Raw genomic sequence first — 25,572 nt, 5'->3', positions numbered from 1 at the left:
TGAAATATGGATTAAAAACAATTGCTTTGTTGTGTCACGTTGAATTTACTCCTGTGTACAACTTTTCCTCAATTCATCGTCCTGCATAAAATCCTGCAAGGCGTATTCTCAGAGTCCTTCCCCTCTTTCTTCCGGGGAGGGGGGAGAGTGAGAGGAAGAGTGACTGAAGGAGGGGAGATAAGTGTATGTGTGTGTGTGTGTATGTGTGTGTGTGTGCTGCTTGAGAAGAGGACACAGCTGGGAGAAGAGAGAAGAGTTGATCCAGAAGGTGACTGCTGACAGCCTGCTTTGTAATGTAGGAGCTTTTTTGTGGTTTTTCTTTTCTTCTTCTTCTATTAGATGGGATTTACTGATACATCTTTCCCTCATCTTTTTGCAGTGACTCGTTGTGTTGTCATCATTAATCGCACAAGATCACAGACATGGCTTGGATTGAGAAGTGAAAACTTTCCGACTCAGAGTGAGCTTGGCCCAGCCTGAAATCACTTTGTTGATGGTAAGACTAGTCTTAATTGCCCATTAAAAATGTATTTAGCGTTTTCCTGGAGTTATTTTATTTATGGAAATGTCCAAGGACGTCTGCCAGAAAACAGGATAAAGATTAACTTTAAATAGAAGAGAGTTTGAGTCTTATATAAGGAGTACTTCTCTCACATTTTTTTTTCACTCACATTTTTCCGTGATATCTTTGTAAACATGCTCGCAGAGGTTTACATTTTTTCATCATGAAGTGGCTAATTGTGTTTTCCAGGAGCAGTTTAATAACTGCTATTCACAGACACTATCAAAATGCAGTACTGAAACAAATGTCGCACCATTTTGAAAAGCGATACTTCAAACCAGCACAGACAATGACTTTGTTGGGAACAAGCAGAATCCAGCATATGTCAACGAAATGGTAACGTTTCTGTTCTGTCAATGTTTTTTTCCCCATTTTCTTTGAAGTAGGAGCTTTAAAAGAAGTTTGAAACTTTTTTTATATCATGTTTTATTTGTGTAGAAATGCTGAACAAAACAATTAACTGTTCAATCATTAGAAAACAACAACAACAAAAACAATTGGCATGTGCCTCACAGCTGAGTAAGTATCTCTAATGTAAAAACTATAAAAGTATCCACAACATACACCTTTTTATTCCTGGGCATATGCATTCCAAACTAATCAGCAGAATTATACCACAGATGCAATGTGCAGAGGGGGAGAACATTGCATACTGAAAATGTAGACTTAAGTACAAATATCATTTCATTGATCCAATGGTAAATAATTACACAATAAACTACTGTTGCTTTTCAAAAATGGTGACAAACTTAAAGTACGAAGTATTGTATCGTCTATGTATGACCTTGCTCTTATGCAGGGGTAAAACAACTGATTAAAGTACCAAAAAGAACTAACTAATTATAATAAGGTGAGTATTTTTAATTTGATATTTTCACCATTGACAATGTGTCACCATGACAAACTATGTATAACAGGTGAAGACAAAATACATGAAAAACGTTATTGTCACTGCATCATCGAGGCAAACCAGTAATTGTTTTCAGTATGGAATAAGTTGATTTTTATTTGTTTACGTAATAATCTATATTAACCAATATTATGTTATTGTGATGTTTTCGGATGTTCTGCTGGAAACAAAAATGCCAACTACTTTGGTTTGCAATGAATTTTGACAGCTATAGTGGGATTTAAAAAAAACGTATTTAAGATAGAGACAACTAACCACTCACCTTTTGTTCCACGCTTTGTCTGTTGTTTATCCATAGCTTAATAAACACTTTAAAGTGCAGTGTAAAAGAAACATTCATTGGAATGAATGAATAATGCAATGTAAAGCGTCTTTGAGTGCCGAGAAAAGCACTATATAAACCAATGCATTATTATTATTGTTCACATCTCCTGAAATAAAATAGAAGTTTAAAGGGTAAAGTTCAACGGTTACTCAATTTACCACCTGTTTCCAGTCTTAAAGAAAGAAAGGAAATATTCAAATGGATGCATTAAAACAATGACTTCTCCTAGAAAGAACCCTGTTTTGTGAATGATTGGAGAAAACCAAGTAACTGAAAGCATCCTAGTATTGATATTCACAAGCTAATAAGTTCTTCTGATGACAAACTCCCGTCAGTTGTCATTAATAGCTGTTAGTACTTACATTAAATATTGTATTCACTTCAAATATAATGGTCAAGAACATGTAATTTGGCATTAAACCATTGTAAATGACACTATATTTGAAGGCAACAAAACACCTCAGCCTCCTGTTTGTAAAAGCCTTTGTTTCCACATACACATTCAAAATTCATGCTCTTTCAGGATAAATGCAAATCCCATCATCCTGGGTTGCTCAATTAGAATCAGAAACCTTTTTACTGCCTTCCCAGTGCAGCAATATTCAATATGACGTATTGATTCCAGATAACAAGCACTTTTGACTAATGGCACATTTGAAGGGTTTTCAAGGTAATAGTGGAGCTGGCGCCAATCGTCTTCTGCCTCACCCGAGCAGACTCCCAAAGCACACAATAATACTGAAGTTGTCTTTTAGCTGTTGTTTATATCAAGTTTTTTGTTTCCACAAAAAAAAACAACTATGGCCACAACTTTAATTAATCGGCAATGAATTTCACAAGCTTGATATATACCACAGAAAGACCTTTAAACACGCCTTCATAGCCCAAGTAGCAATCACGAGATTACATCATTCAGTCCAGAAGTCAGTTTTCATTCAGAAATTTCAGATTTTGAATAAAACCTCAAATTTTCAATGTAAACAGCTGTAAGTTGATATGTTGTCAAAGAAAAAACATTTTATTTTTTTTAAAAAGCAAACAAGGCAACTTAAATTCCGACTGTGATTTGGGTGTCGCATGCAAGTTACCTCTTGTTTCCCTCCACTGAATGAGAAGATAATTGATGGATTAAACTGGGCTCTATGATCTTGTGAAAAGGAAGCTCAGCCTTTTTCAGAAGTCAAGCACTCATAAACAGTGGTCACCAAACTTGAATCTTTGTTTGCAGAACCACTGCTGAACAATTTGAGGTGATATAAAGATGTTGAAGACAGAGACATGAATTCCCGCTCCTCGGGAGTTTATTGTTTCTCACTTTATACACATAATTTAAAGGGTGGCCCAGGCTAAAAACAGACACCTGACTGGTGCTTTTGTGGTGCAATATAACAGCCAAATGCTTTGTTTTCCCCTGCAAACTACCACTCCGTGGTCCGCCATGCATGTGAAACTGTGTAATGTTCCCACATATGATTACATCGCCACACATCTGGCCAGAAGTTATAGGGGTTTTTTCCCAGACTGCTGTTCCCTTTTTGTAATAACGAAATGTCTGAAGGATCTAAGAAATAGCGTGCTTCTTTAAGCCACAGTGTTAAATGGATTGTGTAGTCCAGTGTTTTTAGCGTTGTTAGGTGTGCATACTAAACGAGCCTCTGCAACAAAATATACAAACAGGTGATGAAAACATTGGCATGAGCATCATGACAACATGATTATTTATTTTCTGATGCAATTTCAGTGTTTTATGGAATAATGTCTGAAGACTTCACTATAACTGCTACTATAAAATTCCAACTTTCAGTTTCAAGCTGATGTTTACTACATTTACAACTCAATGCATTCCATCCATCAATCCATCCATGTTCTTTCCTGCTCAGTTCGTATGGTGTCGCAGTGGCAGCATAGAGAGAAAGGAAGCCCAGATATCTCTGTCCCTCGCAACTTCCTGCAGTTGTTTCTCGGGGGACCTCGAGTCGCTCCCACAGCAAACCAAACCTCCTCCCAGGAGGACGTGACGTCTGCCGCCCTGCAGAGAAAACTCCTTTTAGCCGCTTGTATCTGTGATCTCATTCTTTTGGTTATGACCCAAAGTTTATGATCACAGGTGAGAGTGGGGATGTAGACCGACCAGGTACACATAGACCTTTGCTTTACAGCTCAGGCCCATCTTCACCACAGCGGTCCATTACGGTCGCGGCATTGGCGTGAACAAGGCCTCAAGATACGTAAGCTCCTTCACCTGTGGAAAGGTGCTCTCACCTCACTGGAGAGGACATGCCATCATTTCTCATCAGAGAACCATGGCATGGACTCAAATTTGGAGGTGCTGGTCCGAATCCCAACCGATTCACACTTGGCGGCGACCCGCTCCAGTGAATACCTGGAGCCCAGGGGGTTACAGTACTCTATGGTCACTAAGCATCTCCTATGAGACGTCTTGGGGGACACAGTCATAGGCCTTCTTCAAATCTACAAAACACATGTAGACAGAACTGACAAGCTCTTCACCCTTGATCATCTGTGAGAGGGTGAAGAGCTGCTCTGTTATTCCACAGCCAGTGGAAACGTCCCATTCCTGCTGTATCTGAGGTTTGACTATTGGTGGGAGCCCCCTTTCTGGTACCCCAGTAAAGAGTTTGCCAGGAAGGTTGAGAAGTAGGATTCTCCAACAATTAGCACACAGTCTCCAGTCCCCTTTTTGAAAATGGGGAACACCACCCCAGTCTGCCAGTCTGAAGGCGCTGTACCTGAGGCCCATGTGGTATTATAGAGGCATGTCAATCAGGACAGCCCCACAATGTCCAGGTCTCTTCAGCTACTCTGGGCGTATGGCAGCCATTCCTGGGGCCTTGACATTCATTTTTCCACTGTGCTAGTGACTTCTAGTCCCTTCCTGTGCTTGAGAGTCACATTGTATGGCTTACATTCTCCACCCATGGCGGACAGGACTGCAGTGAAAGTCCACACGTGTAGTCTTAGTGTGATTTTTTTTTAACAGTGAAAACAATTAAATTAACATGGAATATGGTGTCATAAGCTCTTTAGGCTGCATCTGCACTTAAAACACAACACGAGTACAAACACTTGTACAGCACACTGGTCTTACTCCCACAATCCACTGATAAAATGAGTCTCAGGAAGTTACACCCACAGTCTGATGTGATCGCTTGTTGTAATGGGCTATGACCCTAAGCAGCAGTTCATCACTTTGGAGATAATGAGCTCAGACAAAGCATGTGTATCAGGACACATTCATTTACTCCACAGACTATAGTGCTGAATTGTAAAAGGGGTGTGTTTTTCAATACAAAGCTGGAACTCTTGCACATAACATTTTTTTATTGGGCATTTAGTATGAGCGGATTTTAAATATGTCTGTTTTGAGCAAATGTCTTTTTGATTTACAATTTATTTTATTCCTAGATTATTTATTCGTTACCAATATGCACCTGATATGCTAAAATCTTTTTATTTATATTTATAAATACCGATTTCTTTCCATGTTTGAATTCACCTCAGCTTGTTAGGACTCCCTTTAAAGGAGACACAAACTTTGAATAACATAGGTCATAATGAGAACAGAATGCCTGGGACATCATACGAAACTGATTAATATCACATGGGTTTATTTCCTGTTTGTGTCTCTGTCACTGCCATTCTCATAACTGTATTTCCTGCCAGGATATGCCAGCTCTCCTTTTCTCTATTTCAGTCTCTGTGTCCCTCACTGCTTCTCCATCCCATGCTGTCACTGTTTCTCTGGGTGATTTGTGTGGGGGTTTTGCACTGTCTGAGCTGTAACTTTGACTTTCTATGACTTCTATTACCATCCTGAAAAATCATCTCACTTTATTCCAAGAGCTCTCGATTCTAAAAGGACATTTTTGTTTTATCTGACCTGATGGATTGCTATTGTTTAACACAAGTCCTTCTGATCGCTAAAAAGATCTGTGAGTAAAGAACCTACACTCCCCATGTCTTGGTTTATCGGACGTCCTTATGTTAATGCAACGGTCACTTTTGACACAAGAATGTCTGCAAGCAAGTACTATATAGGACTCAAAAGCATTTATTCAGAACCTGCCCCTGACGACCTCTTCTTCACTGAAAACAGGAGAGAGAGAGAGAGAGAGAGAGAGAGAGAGAGAGAGAGAGAGAGAGAGAGAGCTAGAGAGATCATTAAAATATGGAAATAGAACATAGCATCTAATTTCCTTATGAGCCTGCTTTTTTTATATATATATATAATTTAATTATTAACCATTCGAAAGTGCTGATTCAAAATTTTCCTGAAACATGCAAAGTTGCTGATTATTCAAAAACAGTACGAAATACTATATAATGGACGAGAAAACAGAAGATAACTTCAAGCCAATATGCAACATACACAATTTTATTTGCAGATAAGAACCACTTAGCCTGCAGTTACGCACACAAGATTAAATAGATGAGATCCGTATAAAGGGTTCTCAACTTTGACTTGCCTTTCACGCAGTCAGACTCTACAGCAGACGAGCAGCTTATGCAGCTCATCTCGTTTGTATTGTGAGTCTCAATGCATTTCATTCTCTGATCTCTGCCTTGCGGCAAGTTAAACCTTGAGCTGTACAAAATCTCACGAAATGTAACTTCTCTCTTTTTGTTTCTGAGGTCAAGGGATAAAATGAAATCCCCTTTATGGTCTTTCCGTCTCTGAGTGGTCTGAATTCAACAACTCCACGTCGGCTGGCCACCATGAATTCCTCGGACCTGCCGGGCGCCAACGTCACACCACTGTGTTACTCCATCAACAGCCCTCCATTCAAGTACCCCCCCACCGTCGCCTCAATCTACTACTCATCCATCTTCAGCACTTTGGGTCTCAGCTCCAATCTCATCGCCTTTATTGTTTTGCTCAAATCCTTCCGACGGACACACAATCGCTCTCGGTCATCTTTTCTAATCTTCCTGGGCGGTCTGGTAGTTACTGACTTCATGGGGCTTCTGGTCACAGGCTCCATTGTGGTCTCCTACTACGTAACACATTTTAATTGGCGCGAATTGGACCCCGACTGCCACTTCTGCAACTTCATGGGAATGTCAATGGTTTTCTATGGACTGTGCCCCCTGCTGCTCGGCGCTGCGATGGCCACAGAGCGCTTTATTGGCATCAACCTTCCGTTTGCACGCTCCACCATCGCACCCAAGAGAAGGACAGTCTCCATGGTGCTGATGGTGTGGATGACGGCTGGCTGCATTGCACTGCTGCCTCTGACGGGCATCGGGAGCTACCACATGCAGATGCCGGGGTCCTGGTGTTTCTTCAACATCAGCTCAGAGGGAAATGACCTGGTCTTCTCCCTGCTCTTCTCTCTGGTCGGGTTGATTTGCATCACTGCGTCGTTTTTGCTGAACACAGTGAGTGTGGTGACCCTGATCAAGGTGTGCTGTGGGCAGGACAGCACCCAGCGCCGCCGAGACCACGAAGTGGAGATGATGGTACAGCTCATCCTTATCATGACCATCGCATCTGTCTGCTGGTGCCCCCTCCTGGTGAGTTTGTTTTTTGCCTTTATTTTCCACCGACATATTGTGCAGGGTGCCATGATTGTACTCACGTGATCGCGCCATTTGTCCTTGTCTTAAACCTGTGTAAAGAGTTGTCCACTTGAGCTTGGTTACTGATAACTACAGGAGGCCAGGATTAGGCAGTACCATCCAAGTGGAGAGTGATTTAATGACGACCTGCTTCCAACTTGCAACCTGAAGTCAAATTTTTACCTGCTTTGCCTCTTTAATATCTGTCCGTGTTAGAAATATGATCAATACCCATATCTGTCAATGTTACATTTTGGGGGAAGCTCATTGTACAGTTCAGATTAAGTCATAGGGAATTCAGCTAAATTGTTCGAAAGGTAAAAGTTAGCTTGTCACGCCGAATAGGAGACTAAAAGAAATGAATGAAGACTTGGCGAACATATCCGGCTGGACAATACCTTCTGCCAGTTTGAATTTGGGGTGATTTTATACTTCAATCTAAGCTTTTTTTCTCTTGATAGATTAAAGCAATAAAGAATGATAGCCTCCCAAGCCAAAATTAGTCAGTGAAGCAATTTCCATATCCCTGCATATCAAAAATGTCGAGGCATCAAAATAAATAAAAACATCTCTTACTGCGTATCACCTGCTTCAATTGCAATTCACAGCCGAGGCTAATTTGTAAAACTTGCCACTCCGTCTCTGAAGACCCACCAAGTTAACTGGCATAAAGTTGCAAAATGAATTGAGCACTTTGGTCTTGTTAAGCTGCAATTGGCCACCACAGGAACATCACTGGCCCTATTTCAACCCGGTTGAATGAGTGTGACTCCAGTCTGCGGCCTATCACAGTGTGTGGTGTGTGGTGATAAGCCCATTGGAGGAATTACATTTTTTTTTTCCTGCTGTAGAAAGAAGGTGCATATCTGCTCACTAATTCTTTCACTTTTTTGCTTGATCTCTACATTCTTTTTAATCTTGTTTGTAGTTTGTTTATTTTATAATGCAATGTGAAATATTTTTGACAGCTTACACTTTTTTATTTTTTTTATTTTAACACAGTGACTCACTAGGAAATTACAGATCATATAAAGTAGTAATATTATCACACCACAAAAAAAGAATATCTTCACAGCCATGGTAGACCCCCAGCCATTAATTCAGCTATCCAAATCTTTTTGTTGTGCTTTTCAAACGCTGGCAACCTAATGAGGCATCGCAAGGTCCTAAGATACTATTATTCGCCTTCTTCTGATATGCTTCATTTATTTGTAGCTATACAAGCTTCTAACAAGCTGACCCAAAAGCCCTTTTGGTTTTACCCTGGATGAAAGAGTCCCCAAATGTCTCCCACTTAAACAGGCATGACAAATTGCCTTTGAAAGAAAATTACACAACTGCGTATACGATCAGTACCATATGTGCAACATGGCAACAAACACAAAGCTGAACAACAACTACTTACCAGATTAACATAATGCTATGCACTCACACTCGATACAACTTTATTTGTCAGTTGAAGATGATCTTTAATGACATAAAGTTGAGTTTGGCTATTTTTTTTTTTTTTAATAGTTGCAACTTTCATGTCTTACTGCATCGAGTTGTTGTCCCATTTGGTCTTTCACAATTTATTATATGAAGTTTCAAGCAACTACAATGACTGTATCCTAAACATATAATGGTGTAAAAACATTATTGTTGAAGGAACATCAATATTTTTGTACTTAACCTTATTATTACAGACAAATAATTTTCTTTTCTCTCGGACAGAAATCGTTTTTTTTTCCTCTTCCAGTCTGAAATCTCAAGGAAAGTTGTATATATGGGTCCGTCGGAGTCAAAAAGCAATTTAAACTCATACATGGAGATATTTTAAAATGGTTCAATGAAAGTGTCGCCACTTGTTTCAGTTTACTTTTGCATCCTTTGCAAGAACCAGAAGTAAGTCAGGGCAACACATAAAACCGATGACTGGATAACATATTGTTTCTGCGGTTCTATCTAACTATAGCTGTGTGAAACCCTGCACAGATATATATTCTGGTGAGCGTGGTGACTGCTGCTCCCGTGAGCGATGAAAAGCTTTTGTTCAGCATACGAATGGCCAGCTGCAATCAGATATTTGACCCCTGGATATACATCATGTTTCAAGTGTCCCGGCTAAGGCGAGTAAAAAGTAAAGCAAAAGTCTGAATGTTGTGTACGCTCACTTATAGTCACTGTGCACCCCATCATACTTTGGGCTTGGCCGCCGACATCAGCATGGCCTTAACATCTGCTAATAAAACTCATGGACGGACTCATTTGCACTTTACAGTTTAATCTGTGCCTTACAGCTTCCAAACCATTACCCATAAGTTCATAATTTCATTGGAATCGTTTTAGTCATTGCTGTTTATTGTCTCTCCACCTTCTTCCATTTGCTGAAACTAACACAGATGGTTCACCCTCGGATTCATGATACCGTATTGATTTTTTATATTGCTGTTTTGGTTAATTACTGAAACATTTTCTCAGAACTGAGCCGCATAACTTCTCAGTAAATGAGTGAAACATAAAGATAATTGTTCAGGCAGAGTAATTGCAATGCTCCAGAAAATATAATGAAGCGACAGCAAATCCACTGCAATCAGTCCTACCTGTTAAACAGCTTTGTTCCTATTAGGCAACTGTGACAATGGCTCTATGTTCTTCATTTAGAAATTGATGCCAGCCACTAAATTTACTGTCACTCTGCAAAAGTCTTACTTTTATCAGTCACTGGAGCACATCTACTGAGACAAAGTGTGCACCACAAAACCTGTGGCTCATACTTCATCTTGAGACTTGCATGCGACGGCTGTAAACACTATGGTGTGGTCTGCTTCTTGTAAGTTTGCTTTAGTTTTTTTTCTGGCACTGCTTTGACGTAAACCACAGGAGAACCCAACTGTGACACCAGCTGAATTCTGAATACAAAACTTACAAGAAGCACAAAGCTAATTTGTCACTTGTGGGAAAGATAGTTAGCATGTTTTGGCCCTGTGGGAGACTGTTGAGGTAAGGTAATGCTAATAAGGCTTTGCCTCACGAATAGAGTGCTGCAGATATATTAAAAGTCAAGGGTTTGGTGGGGGAGGTGAAGGTCTATGTGAATGTGCAATATTAACCAATTTTCTTTAATCCCTTATTTCTATTCCCTTCTTCTTCCCTCCTGTGACGCCCCCCCCCCGCCCTTCTCCCCTTCTCTTATCTCTTCGCCACCAGGTCTTTATTGCTCAAACTGTGCTGTCCGGAGGCCCCCTACAGATCAAATACTTACTACTTTGGATACGCTTCGCCACCTGGAACCAGATCCTCGACCCATGGGTATACATCCTGTTTCGTCGGGCCGTTTTCAAAAGAATCTTCCCCAGTTTTGACTGGTCCAGAGGCTCTGTCATGTCTTTGTACCCGTCTTTCAGAGAAACTGTCCGTAGGTATGCACGGCCTTCGCTCGTGAGCAGCATGAGTTCCGATCAAACAGCGGAGATGACGAAATCAAGTTTGACCTCCCCACCTACCACAAAGCCACACACTCCTTCTACGTGATGAGATGGATTTTAATTCAAGCAGCAGCCGACTGGGTGGCATTACAGGAATGCTCTTTGAGTTGGTTTTTTTGCCATCACATCTTCCTGAAAAATAGCGGAATTGCACCAATAATAAAGAGTCTGATGCACTCATTGCATATCTTTGACAATGTTTTTTTCAGATGATCATTGAACATTTAAATGGCACTTCATTAGGTTGAGAGATCAAACTTTTAATCTATCAATAAAAAGAAAACTGTTTTTAGTTTATTTCTTGAAGTATTGCTTCAATATATATATATATATATATATATATATAAAATAATATCTATTATTTTATTAAGGTTTTTTTTTTAAATTATATTTTCATTTGACTGAAGTGCAATGACACGCTGCCCTTAACACGTGTGTATATGTGTTTGCACGTGCCTGTCAATGTAAATATACACTTTAAGTTATTTCAGTAATATCAGCACATTGTTGCAGGTTGCTGTGGTTTAAATGATGAACAGTTTGGTGATTTGTGCAATTACATGACAAGTGAAGCTGATTTAGTGATAGTTTCCATCATTCTGTGAACTACATGATTGCTTAGATACACAACGTTTAATGGCTCTAATCCTGCACATCCTGTTATCACCGTTGTCAGTCTGTCACTCAGCTACTGAAAGGCGACGCTCATTAATGATATTGGCAGATATGTTTCATTTTAACTCTTGAAATATCATTAAATATAACAAAATGTAAACGTGGAATCTGTTTGGAAGCACATGGCATATGACTGTAGGTTCAAATAAACCATCATCAATTTTGTTTATGTGATTTTTGTTCAAAATAAACACACACACACACACACACGCACACACACACACACACACACACACACAGGCTGGTATAATTTAATTTACTTACATTTTAAACATTTTAAACACAACTGTGCCGTACATGTTTCAGCTGTTCATCAAGTGGTGCAGTAAGTATAAGCAAAGCATCCCGGTCTGATGATGAATACTGATGTAGCTCAGATTGCGTCGTCAGAAGTTACATAACTGCCACGTGAGATCCAATTTTACTTTCTTACATGTACGAAAAACAGTCCCAGAAACTCACAACATGTTCATGTTTTTTGCTAAACCAGGAAATGACTACAATGAACAGCAACAAGCAGTCCAATGCTACCTTCACATTACAGTCAATACTGTTATAAAGCTCAGAGGGTGATGGAATATAAAGGCTGCAGTAAAGCATATGTGGAATATCTACACTTTCTCTTTAAAACGTGACAAAAGTGTAACACAACTATAATATGTGACACTATTGGTGAGCATGAAGACTTCCATTTATCGTCGAGGCAAAGCTGAGCCACAGAACTTCAAGAGAACATTTTCAAGCTCACAAGGTCAAACACAAGCATGCATAAAACTTGTATTTATTTGTTTTTACTGTGCAAATCAGTGGGTTGGGTTCCTGTTTGACATCCATTCCAGAGACGGGCCCCTTAGCATGCCATTTTCAGATGACAGCTTTGATTAATGAGATGGGAAAAATACATTTTGCCCCTTAAATTTCACATTTAATGGAAGGCCAAAACTCTGAGCCATGCACCATGCATACAGATGAACTCTATTTCTTATCTTTTCCTTATTTAAATCATTACAATCAAGGATTTTCGATTTTTCAAACAAGAATTAATTGAGACTTTGAAGTTACTCAAAAAGTGTTTCCGTCCTGTTTTTTTTTTTTTTTTTCCCCCAGTGGCTGTGAAAACACAGGAAATGAGCTTGACAAACATCTTGGATGCTAAACTCTCACTGATGTCCACTGAAGTTTCTTAACATGCACACAATCCCATGTCTGAGAAAGAAGCCCTCAGACATGTTCTATCCTTAAGTCTTCATTTATTTGAAAACAATTAATCGATTTCTAATATTTGACATTATTTCCAAAGATGTGAAAAATGAAAAGGCATATAATTACCATTTAATTGTTGGAAAGGGATGTTGTTGAGTTATCTGCAGACTTCATCAGGACTGTGAAGAAAGTGGTTAGATTTGGAAGGCAACATTGCAACACTTCTACGTTTTATTTCAAAGTGAACGTCTAAATTCTACCATTTTTCACATCTCCGATAGCTCCCCATACATCAAACAAAAACACATCGGGGAAAGCAAAATCTCCCAGAACTGAGTCGAGGGCCTCTGCAAAATCATCAGGGTTCTTCTTGTCTTTCCCGGCTTCCACAATGGTGGTGGCTGCAAATAACAGAGCGCGCAGGAGTAAGCACTTTCACTGTGTCATCAATTCAGAGTTAATACATTTTCTTTCCCAAAGAAAAGTTTTTTTTCTAAAGCATTGTGTTGTTGCTTTGATTATCTCGCTGTGCCAAAAGGACACAGCGGAAGAAACAACGGTTCATCTTGAGAATAATGCCAAAATCATGTATTTCTTTACATAAGCTTGGAAATCCATCAGATATCTAGTACATCCAATAGAATGTTTTCTGGAGGCAGACATTAATAAGAATATGATAGGACTATAATTCATACATCCTATAGTATTCACTTTTTTTTTTCTCACTAGTGTTGTGTTTAAAATTTAATCAGAAAAGTCCTGGATGTTTGGCTTTATAATATGACATTGAGATGTGATAATCTCTTCATGTGTAAATAAAAATATGTTTGCTTGTCCAGCTGTGATGTTCTTATTCAACACAGAGCCAAAATACCATCAAATCATAAAATATAATAAACAAAGTAAAAACATCAAAAAAATACAAAGATCCCTTAGATTATTTTTTACCCCGAATACATTGTCAGTATTACGTGCAATAATGTCTACCTAAATGATTACATCTCAGAAATACTCCAAAGATTTAAAAAAAAATAAAAAATCACCAGGTTAGCTGTTAAATGACCTTGATATATGCTGATACAAATAATTTTGGGGGAAATGAGGCCTTAAAAGTCTGAAAAAAGGGGGAAAGTCAATGACCCCTTTTCATTCCACATATCACGACAGTGTTGTGATGTTCAGCAGGGCTGAAAGCGAGCGTCCCACTATGCCATTTAATACTTCCTTTTTCTTTTTTTTCCCCCCAACTGAAATAATGCTCTTTTATTTTTGACCCCAACAAAAATGCTAACTGAAGAACTATTTCATGTGGTTGCTTTCACAAATGTTTACTCCATGCCTAACTTCAGGTGATTGCTCACTGAGGCTTTAAATGGCGTGCTTGAGATCTGCATGAAAACATCAGTAACTCACCTGAAAGAGACTTTGAGTTACTGATGAAAAGCTCCAGAGAAACATACTAATTTCTCTCACAGTCAAGATCTGCTTCGTCTAAGATCTTGATGTTATAAAGAATATTTTAGTAGAAAGCACACCAGTGCAATTTAAACAATCTATTACTTCCACCAAAAGGAAAAAGGGCACAGTCAATATTAAAGGCATGCAATCTCAAAACCCCAGTGGTGACTTTATCAATGTTTGGATCCACCTTTTGTTGCACTCCAACATGTACGAGGATAACGGTACCGTGTGGGTTATCTTACCCAGCTCCAAGTCTCTGATGCCCATGTAGCTCTCCAACAGGTCGTCCACTTTTTTAGTCGCTCGTTCTTCAAACTCATTCTGCTATACAGCAACAAAAAAAAACCAACACAAAAAAAAAACCAAAGAGGTGCTTGTAGTTATTCTCAAGTGTCCCCACTCTAAATAGAAAACACAAATACACACTCATTACATAAATATAAAAGACCACTTGCCTTCATTCAGCCTGATTTTATTATACTTCAGAGGGATTCATCAGGCGTTAATTGTTTGCCTGTAAAATGTGTGAAATCCATCCCGTAGGGATTAATACACAAGTGTTTTCGGGCTTCAACAATTTTTCTAAAAGGAATATGGTTCACCCATGTTCACGTTACATCTTTCCTCCCATGTATTTTATTCACGTGAATTTATTTGTGTTCCTTTGTGGGGCCACAAGGAACTAAGGCAAGGAAGTGTGGGAAGTGACAATCACTTTGTTGATGAAGCTCATTTCCAGGAAGAGAATTCAGTTTGTTTGTGTTTCTGTGAGTGAGGTCAACAGATGTGTAAGTGTGAGAGGGAGAGAACCCAAATAATCTGCTCGCACACAGTTTACAGGAACTTCTCTTCGTAAAACCCCCTCACGAGTCACCACCAAAGCCATATCTCACACATATCTCGTGTGTGTGACTGCCGTGCATGTGAGAAGACCTTGTTTCCTTTGAAGAGATAAGTTAACAAATCAGCTGAGTTAAAAACAATAAAGGCCGGCTTGTAATTACTCCATGGGAGCAATGTGCAACCACAGTCATCTCAAGCGCTTCTATAATTACCTGCACAGAATGGCAGCTGCTGCGAGACAGTCTTAAATAAAAATCTTTGTTTAGTCGAGAAACTAATCATCCACCAGGAACATCTTAAGTCTTTCTAATTAAGATTTTTAGGTGATAATGTCATAATGGCCATCAAAAAAATGACCTGCCAATCTTGTAATCATCTGGAATAAAAATATCTGAGCTAATATTGCCATGGATTTTATACGTGATTACACTTTTGGCTGGTTATTACAGCAAAGTAGCATTAAAAAAAACATTTGAAAATGTATCAGCTGCAATGAAAAATGTTTTTTGCTTATAAATTTGCTTAGAAAAATGTCAAATACTGTCAAGTACTATTGTATTGCATTATTGGGAATAAATTAAGTTGGCTTCATTGCATTTAAAGTGACAAAAATCATGACGTTTTTGGCAGGTATTATGTTGAAGCTGTTATTACACAATATGTTTTAAGCGTAAGGCGACAGTGAAGTTTAGGGCTGAGATAAGGTTGATTTGCAGGTTTGACTCATATTGTCACATTTTTGATTTGAGAGGTTATTGAGATGGGAGTGAGAATACTTTTCCAGGCTTTTGTCATTTTGAATGTAATGAAACTGAAGAAATGATTGTTCAGTATCACTTAGGTTAATAACAGTTTATATAATCCAATATGTCCAATTCTGTTCAGCAGTGCATGTAATGTCCAGTGTGTGTTTCATGCACTGCTGTTTGAGTACATCAGGACGTTGATGTTGGTATTGTCCGTAATCTGTCAGCGTGTGAAACTTACCACTTCCTGAACTGTAGCAGCGCCCTTAGAACGAAGTCGCAGCGTCTCCTTCCCGTTCACCAGTTTGCCCTCATTAGATTTTGGCGCTTTAGTTCTCATTCCAATCATGTCTAAACACACACACACACACACACACACACACACACACACACACACACACACACACACACACACACACACACACACACACACACACACACACACACACACACACACACACACACACACACAGGGGATGAGAATCATAAATCAAGTGAAGATCAAACATTGTACATGTGTACGTCTTTTGTGCAGAAACTAGAATTGATAATACTTGTTCCACTAGTTCAGTTCAAGATGGGCGTTGCCTTTTCTATGTGATTATTGACGGTGTGTTGAGGCGGTCAAGAAAGCATCATGTATGGCATCAGAAGGTTTGAGCCTGTGTTTTATGAAGCTGTCCTTGTGGCTCCATCGCACTGGAACAGTCCGAAGCAGTTTGACCGTGCAGTGGTTGTGGGATGCATATCATCACCTGCAAGTCTGAATCCAAGGTTTCTCTGATGGACCAAGAGATCTCATGTATTTCTGGAGTAATAGAAGATACATTTGCCCAAGTGGAGCACCCTGGGAGGAGGATGGGAGGAGGAATCATGAAACAGTCCTCCAATCCTCCAGTCCAATCTGCCCTGGCCTGTCTTTGTGACCAAAACACAGGAGAATGCACTCAGAGCAAATAGAATTTGTTTTCTGCGGGACACAAACTCAAAGTACTGCTGTCACTCCTCCACATTGAGAGGCCAGTTGAGGTGGTTCAGGTTTCTGATTGGGAAGCAACCTGGTTGCTCTGGTTAGAGGGGACCCCCAACTGGGGGGGGGGGGCTCAGAGGTAATAATGAGCGACAGCTGGCTTTCACTGCCAAATTCAAAGGTCCTTTCCTGTCAACCTGTTGTAATGGAACCATAATGTGCCACCAAATAAACACCAAACTAAAGCAAAAAAACATGTAAAACCTTCAAGAATGAACAGACTGAGCATAGACTCAAGCAATCTGCCAAAGATTACATTGATTTGCTTGGATGAGTATTAAAATTGAAAAAAAAAAACATTTAACTATCAAATGTTTTGAATGTTTTTTACTGAATGCGTTTTCCTGCTCCGTGTGTCAGTGTTTAATCACATAACATTGTTTAAATAAGTGGTGTATGAGAAAAGTCTCAAGGAGTCACAGTGAAACTAAGCGCAGGATGTCGTGATGTCATAATCCTCTCATGTATATTCATTTCATTCTTTTCACACATTAATTGATGGGACAGTTTCAAGTGAGGGAAATGTTTTGGTCATGAGGAAATGTGACTCATGCATTTCCCGTCTGTCTGTCAACTATTTAACAGAAAAGGTTATTAAGTGGACAAATGAAATGCTGTTTGTAAAGCTTGTCATACATGACCAGTCCACCATTCACTCTTCTTATGGCCACAGCAGTTGTGTAAGTCTATGTTCGCAAAGTTCATATGCCTGTAATGTAGATTACTTTTCTGGTCCAGACAACTTACATAAACTTTGATTTTGACCAGGAGAAATGTGACAGGAACACGAACACGCAAACATAATTATTTATAATCAAAAGAACATTTGCAGCAATTTTTGTGTAAAATGATGTCTGCTTCACTTGAGGATCTTGTCTGTCCCAGAGGTCAGACGTCATTTCAGCTACGTGGAAATGTTTGTGACAGCGTGTAGCCTGTTTATCACTTGCAGGCTGCAAATGATCTCACAAATAAAACAGTGAGAATCTCCTGCTGAAAAAATAGATACGAATTATTATTTTTGTGTGTTTTTACAGTTGATTGATTGTGTCTTGTGTCTGTGAGCTACATGCAGCAGACACACACCAAAATAACAGCTCGCCAAGCAATAATGGTGAAGGTTTCACACTTCACAGGTTATAATGGTTGCATGAGTATGTATTATGAATTAAAATGTAGGTTATGTTGCTGCTTCTTGGTGCTGAATTGTCTCAGGGGCCACTTTTTGTAAGAAAATTAGGTACATTATAAAAAATTATTTTCAGAACACTCATTCACGGTCAATCATTGGTACTATGTATTTTAAAGCCTTTTGAAGGTTTGTGTTGAAAAAAAGAATCACCATGTAAAACTTTCAATGAGTTAAAGAAGTTGAACCAGTTTTTCTAGTTTATGATGGAATGTACAACACAGCAAGCCAAGAGACTAATTTGTATGTCTAGTCATGTTAACTACAAACTGAGGTCTTCTGCTTCAGCTGGGACAAGCAACTCAATTAGAATAACTCCTGCTCACTCTTTCCCATGTGAATGGAAGTCGGCTGCACACTGGAGTCACTGATAACACTGAGGTGAGCATTTATTAAGGATCAATGGCAGGAAATTAAGTAGCCAACAATGACTTTGATTCTCCTTCTGATAAGCAAGGTTGTGGCCAACACGGCTCCGACTCATTCAGGTACACTCCAATAAAGGAACTTCCCTTTTTTTCCACTCCAAACCAGAAGTAATAAGTAAACAACCTATTGAACTTCCCTTGACTGGAGGAGACGAAAGGTGAAATCTATTAACGCGTCAGTATTTAAGATGGCTTCCACTTGGAAATATCCCCTTCCCCAGGTAACACTGTTGTCAATATGGCAGTGAATCCCACAGTGCGGCCTTGTTGTTGCCGTCAGAGTTCAGAAAAGACATAAACAAATTTCTGATCGCAAATATCAAACCAAGAGGGAGATGAAGTGAAGATCGGGATGTAAAAAAAAATGTTCTGCCAATTCTCTGTTCAGCTATTATATTGTTTTTTGCTGGTATTTATGCCTGTAAATTTAAATACAATTTACAAATGTTGAAAACCACTTATTTATGCATGTGGCAAATACATCTGTAAACATTAACCAAAGCCATCAACCTGTTGCACCATCAGACCTGGTGCTCAGAACTCTCTGAACCCTCAAACTATTCCAGCAGGACACTCCTGAGTATAACTGAATTAAAATCCTTTTTCTACCATCTTCCAGTTACTTTGAAATATAACACAATGTACATTTATTTTATCAGCGTACGTGAAAAGTTTGTTGAGGATTGCAACAAAAGAAGGTATGGTTGCAACTGAATATTTAATCTAAACTTGTCCAATTGTTACTGGGAACACAAAATCCAAACACTGATGATAGAGGACATGTTAGCTTGCTTTTACACAAATAAATCTTTTTTTTTCTTTTCTGCAATGTACATCTTCGCCTATTTGTATTGCTTGTAGATAAATGGGTGAAATGTAAATCAAATAAAAGCCCCATGGCAACGATAGAGGTGCAACAACTACATTTCCGTTAAATATTTATGATGTTGTTGGCAGTGACTCCAATGCGACTGTGATCCTAAAACGAGACGGCGAGCAAACCGTTTATCTGGTTCAATCAGTGTTGAGTGCTATTGTTGTCATCGCATTGTCTGAGTTGATAGGTTAACCTGGGGTCAGGAATGTAAACATCAAGACATTAGTGTTCCCATGGAGAAGCAGTTCAGTAATTTTTTTTAAAGTCTAACATGAGGACATTTGCGCTCTCTAAAGGTACTGAAACATTTGAACTATTGAAGTAGAGGGCAAGGTTCGGCGAGTATCTCTTTAGAAAGTTCAGTTTTGATTAAAAAAGGGAAAGTGTGTGCTTGCGTGCTTCTGATGTCTTGAAAAGCCTTTGTTTCTCAAGTAGTAGCAATAAAAACTCATTAAACAAGTATGGACAGTCTGTAACTGTGGTAAGAATGAAAACTTATTACGTTTTCATTGCAAGCTTTTATTTTTTGAAATAACATCAAAGTATAACTTGGTGATATTGCTGACCGTAAGCATGGGTAGAATTCACTTCAAAAAAGAAAGATCGAATTCAATGTATTATTTTTGCCCTACTGGGCATTTATTTTAATCCAAGCACAAACATTTTTTTTCATTGTTTATTCGAACGTACCGTCATTCCTTAGCAACTGTCACTACAACACTGGTAACTTATCATTGCCACTAACTGTAAGAACTTTTCCAGGTTCACTGGCCGACAGCCAGTCATCTGCACAATGTCCCTGTCTGTGCTTCCTGTTTGCCTCCTGAGAAATGGAAACTTACCAAGGAGCACTGTTATCCATCAACCACTGGAAGAACAGTCCGACCATTAAAAAAATATATACCCTGGTGGCAGCATGTTAATATTTAACATCCATGTAATGAATCTCCTCCTGCTTCACGTGTAGGCAGAGGACTAAAATTAAGGAAATGCTTTTTTTTTTTTCCCTGGCCTTTCCAAGCTTTACTGGTTTTCATCATAGGAACCCTGCTGGTTTCCCTTTTAATATTTAATCAGGCATGAATATATAGCGTGGGCAACCAAGTGAGTTCATTTTTTTTTTTTTTAGAAAAAAGATCACATTTTACAGGGATAGTTATTGACATTTTTAGGTTAGATAACTGCAAAGACCTCAAAGTATTACCGGTACTTGTACAGGTGCAAAGAGAGATTTCTAGTCCCCATCTGTATAATGGAAGAGTTTCCACTCACCGAAGGCCTTTTTAGGCCCCACAAGGCGAAGAGTGAAGGGTATGCCTCTCGGTTGCTCTTTTAGCATCTTCGCCACCTCATAGTGTCGACACCCCACAATGCTCTGGTCATTGATAGCTTCGATGTGGTCACCAACACATACCGTCTTCAGCTGATCTATGGTGCTGCCTTCTTTTATCCTCTAAAAAAATAAAAAGTAAAAAAGACATTACACACTATAAACAAAATACAAAAAGTCTTTCAACTTTTATGATAAAGACCAAAATAAATCTTTAGTGTTGACAACTGTGGGTATATGTGCAATATATAGATTGTGGATTAAGGTCCACAAGAAATCTAAATGTACACTGAAATGTCCACTAGAATATTTGTAAAATTTGGTATTAAAGTTGGGTCCTTTATAACTTGACTCATTGTAAACCTATTTCCAGGTGAAACTATTACTGTTTGATAAAACAGCATATGCATAAAAATCCCTGATGAAAAAGTGTCTCTTTTCTTCATTTGATCACTTAATATCTCATCCAAATTGAAAGAAACTGCTGGACATGACTGCTGCCAGAGATAAGTAAACATAACAAGCAAACAGGCCTCCAATGAAATTATTATTGTTTTCCTTTCTTTAGATTCAGTTAAATGTGGTTGCTTTAGTCGCACAGGTGCCAAGTCCTGACCAGTGATGAGTCAAACTGAATCATCATTGTAGAGCATGTCATGCATCAGTAGCTACAGCGTTAGTGACTCTAACTACTGCTTGTCATGCAGTAACAGTCCCAGTGTTGCTGACGCTGTGGAGCACATAACTGTGCCATATTAATGTAATAATGCAGTTCCCTTGAGCACTGCACATTTTATGACAGGACGTTCTGCATGTGTGACTTTAAAGATAACTTGGCAGTATAAGGTGATCAACACCTAGATCTTAATGTCCCCACGTGTATACTGGTGTTCATGGAAACTATATGACAGTTTGATTTTGAATTCACCTTAATGAAAGCATATCCAGCTCCATTGTCTGTGATGGTGAGGCCCAGTGCGTCCTCCGTCTTGGTGACCTCCACCTCTTTGGTCTCGCCTCTCACATGAGCGAAGATGAAGTCCTCCAATCCAATCTGCCCACCCAGTAACTTCTGCATGTCCACTTTATGAGAGTTGAGGGTGCAGAAGAGGATCTGAGGGGAAAACGTTACTCCGACGTGACTAATTATGATGATATAAAGGCAAAGCAGAAAAGAATGCATTATATTATTGAGCTCAGATGATTGTGATCTTGGTTGGTTTTAGTAACACAATCTATGGAGCTTAGTGTTTTTCATTGTACTCAAAACAATACCGGAAGTATTGGCATTAAATGATTATATTACATTGAATGAATAGGTCAAAAATAATTTGACTTCTTGGGTTGATGTTGCAGTATAGAAGTTCAACAGTAGGTGGCAATAGAGCCCCACTATAAAGTATCATAGACGTAACAGCAACGTTAATGATAGAGCTGATAGGTATGATAGGTATTAAGTCACCACCCCAGATCAATATATCTTTATTTATATTCCAAATGATTAACACGGGTACTTTTGAATTAATTGTAAATTGCTTAAAACTTCCATCCTCTTCAAACTTCACACCGTTTTTCTAATGCACAAGTGGTGTAATTGTCTCAAACTCAGTTCTCTGCAATCAACAGTTAAAGTTCAACCGTCCCTTGTTAATCCATAACGGAAATTACTGACAACTCGCAGGAGCTTTTATCTTGGGGCAGTTCCTTTTCCTGGTTATTATCTTGGCGATTGCAACAATCTGACTGCAGTTCAAGGTCTCTCGTAGCATCTGACTCCGTAATTATTGGATACTGCTGTTCTTCAGTCCACACCGGGTCAAGGAAACCGTCACACTGATATTTTCCATTGATGGTCTTGTATCTGTAGATGTTTATCTCGCTCAAGGTCTTATAGTTAGATTGGGTGTTGCTGAATGAGTGATATTGTAATGTAGTATTGTTCTGTATCAACTCGATTTCAGAAATATATCTACAAAAAGTATCAGAAGAAAACTAAAATAAGACAATGTATTAGCAGTAGTAGTGGTATTATTAGTATTGTTGTTGTTTAGTAATCACACAAAATTACTGGCCCAGATTCTTTGTCAAGATATTAACATATTCAAAGAACAAGAAGTGAAAACCTGTCCTGAAATAATATTTACCTGGACATATTTGAACAATTGCTTTTTGCAGACATATTTGTACTTCAGTCATCACATTGTTAATAGGTATTTTGGTGAGACATCATGTGTGATATTTGAGCTCGCACTGTGTGAGACCCTGAGCAGGTGACTGAGTTATCACATTCACAGAAATGTTCATCTTTTGTCCAGGGTTGGACAGAGACTTTGGAGAATTTCACCTCCAGTACATGGGCCCACAAAGCAAAAGGACAAAAGAACTCCCTCGTGCCTTGAGGTACAGTTACCAGTAGTAATTAGTAGTAATTTAGCAATATTGTAATTAACCTTTAAGAAACTGAAAGTACTATACATATGTCAGGCACGATATTTTGTGTATGTGTACAGTTGGAGATTTAAAATGGATAGAGTTTAACAATTCAATAATAGCCTTCAGTTCTGTTTACGAGCCTCATCGTCATTGATGGGCGGCATAATTACATTTCTATTATAGATAGAAGAGTTATCTAAAGCAGAGGACAGGACAGGGCTGAACACACAGTCGCAGTAGGTAGTGGTCTGACAAGATTATCGCGGTCAGAGTCAACAGAATGAAGTGAAGCTCTTATGATTACATCAGTAAGCATTCATTGCCAACAAATACACAGATAGGGAGAACCTTCATGGTGGCCTTCTTAACAATACTGATAGGTATTTGATAAGGTCAAACCACTACTAAATATTTATTTTTCCAGTTGCTGGGTGTGTTATCATAATGCATGGTAAAAGGCCACAGAGCAAACCAACATTATTACTGAAGTAATTTAAAATGCTAATATGTTTGTTTTGTATCATATGAGAATATGATGCTGATCTGCTCAGATTATGGAATAATGTCATACCCATTTGTACACGTGTGTTTATCTTGTGATATGATGCATTTTCTTAAGTATGTGCATTAGATATGCGGAACTTAAATGCACAAAATCAGCTACGAGGATTAAAGTCAAATAATTCTCTAAACTTCCCCTTCTTACTGAATATTTGATCACTTCAAAGAAACGGTGTACATCTGCTATATGTGAAGATTGTGTTAATACCCCTTTGAAAAAAAATTATGTCCAGAAAATCCAATCTAGAATAAAGATTGTGAGTAGGAGATGATTTCTCAAGGTTTCTGGCTTTAGAAGCTGCTGCATGTTGTGCTAGACCTGCCAGCGACAGTTTGAATTGTCTTCCACAGAGCTGTGTAAACATTTTATGGAAATAAATGTGTGCTATCTGTCACAAATCTACACATATATGAGAGTTATAGAAGGAATTAAGGCGTTTTGAATAAATATAATACAACAAACACACTATGTTTAATTTATGAGTGAATATATTTGAACGTGTTCTGTAGCTCCAACAGATCAGTTTCAAGGACCAGATATATGAAGTATTTGTCTGCTAAGCATTTTGAAAGAATGACTACATTCATTCAGATGGCTTTGAATGAGTTTGAGGAAGAGCAACCGAGGTTCAAGTAGCTTTTTTTTTTCACCAACTCTACTTTGTAATTTGAATATTTCTTAAGGTAGTACAGTATTACTCACTTTTGTTTTGCTCTGAAGTCCAAAGTTCATACCTATAACTGAAATCTATAACAGTAACGTCATGTCTCATGTGACTGTTTACAAACTGCAAAACATTACGCTGTGGTCTGTTTCCATTATTGATCTTGTAAAGGCACAGATGAGTACAAAGTCTGGGAGACAGTAGGTCAAATGATCTTCAATAGTGCATCATGGAAAAAGCCTGGAGTGGAAATCCAACACCTATTTACATGTGGGCTAACAAACCAGAAGATATTAATTAATACTTTCTTTTTCCCCTTTGTCTCCGTGTTATTTTACAAGCCAACATTGTTTTTACCTCTGATGGGGAAATGTTGAACACCTCTGCAATCTTGGCATATAACTCCTTTACGTTGGTGAATCCATGGATGCGGCCTGTTGGACTCCCGTGTGCCAGCTGAGTGTGGAATATAAGCCGAGGTCTTGGGTATTCGGGTGGCCCTGATGGTGGCGGTGAAGGAGGTGGAAGTGGCGGCGCTGAGGGCGCTGTGTACCCTTGACTCTGGGCTTTTTGTTCCTCCATGGCCTCAGGTCCTGCTGCCTTGGAGTCCTGTGGGCTCATTACCTCCCCGTTCTGCATCAGCCCCGGCTCAAGTCTGGTCCTCGTCTCGGAGCCCTGGTGGTGCACTGCTCGGACAGACTGAGAAAAAAAACCACTGTCCCTCTCCTTACTTGGCTGACCAACCGCCCAACCAACGAGCCGAGCATGAGCTTTGGGGTGAAGAACACAGATAAATTAGTGATGAGGGTAGCCTGGCAACAGTGTCTGAAAGAGGCCAGCCAAGCCCTACCAACTGGAAACCTGACACCCCTTGAGTTGAAGACTGTATGCGTTACACCTGAGCTTGTAGCAGCTCATGCACAGGGAACACAGACAAAACCCATCAGGGAGGCAATAGGTTCCCTCATACAAATGACACGGTGAAGTCTCTAATCCCCATTTCAGTCTGGCTGTGAGACATATTGCACTTGGAATCTATGAACAACTCTCCATAGTGTAAAATTGCAATATTACTTTCAAACTGGATCGTGAGGAGAGTCGGCCATGAACAATGTCCCAATGTTTCAGGTAAGATGATATCATTAGGTAGGCATTTAGGTTGCACCTGCTCATGAGCCTCGGGGAATGAAAAAAAAAAAAATGTCGCTGAGGTGAATCCTTGGTAATGCACTGACCTTTCTGACCGCACCGACAGACGACAGGTACACAAGATGACAGCTGGGCCTG

The 25,572-nt window shown here is 39.2% G+C and overlaps 2 protein-coding genes across 5 annotated transcripts; one reads left to right on the top strand and one right to left on the bottom strand.

Annotated features, from left to right (window-relative positions):
• Window positions 1–226: 226 nt before the first annotated feature.
• On the top strand, window positions 227–11,684 carry tbxa2r (thromboxane A2 receptor). 4 transcript variants are annotated; one of them, XM_080506616.1, is made up of 5 exons: window positions 241–295; window positions 380–496; window positions 6,451–7,332; window positions 10,567–10,668; window positions 10,764–10,856. In XM_080506616.1, the coding sequence occupies exons 3-5, from the start codon at window positions 6,478–6,480 to the stop codon at window positions 10,776–10,778; spliced, it is 972 nt and encodes a 323-aa protein (XP_080362742.1). In that variant the 5' UTR covers window positions 241–295; window positions 380–496; window positions 6,451–6,477; the 3' UTR covers window positions 10,779–10,856. The 4 variants fall into 4 exon arrangements, with proteins under 4 accessions (XP_080362740.1, XP_080362742.1, XP_080362741.1 ...); XM_080506614.1 differs by having other exon boundaries at window positions 227–268; window positions 10,567–11,684; XM_080506615.1 differs by having other exon boundaries at window positions 6,457–7,332; window positions 10,567–11,684.
• A 1,287-nt stretch (window positions 11,685–12,971) lies between these two features.
• gipc3 (GIPC PDZ domain containing family, member 3) lies at window positions 12,972–24,924 on the bottom strand (the record flags this gene model as incomplete). Its single annotated transcript, XM_080506593.1, has 6 exons — window positions 12,972–13,123; window positions 14,426–14,507; window positions 16,014–16,123; window positions 20,569–20,749; window positions 21,555–21,740; window positions 24,643–24,924. The coding sequence occupies 6 exons, from the start codon at window positions 24,922–24,924 to the stop codon at window positions 12,972–12,974; spliced, it is 993 nt and encodes a 330-aa protein (XP_080362719.1).
• Between the last annotated feature and the right edge of the window lie 648 nt (window positions 24,925–25,572).

Source organism: Blennius ocellaris (assembly GCF_963422515.1).
Source record: "Blennius ocellaris genome assembly, chromosome: 12".
In the NCBI taxonomy this organism is placed as follows: domain Eukaryota; kingdom Metazoa; phylum Chordata; class Actinopteri; order Blenniiformes; family Blenniidae; genus Blennius; species Blennius ocellaris.
Note: the sequence above shows the minus strand (reverse complement) of the source record. Positions and strands in the feature narration are given on the sequence as shown.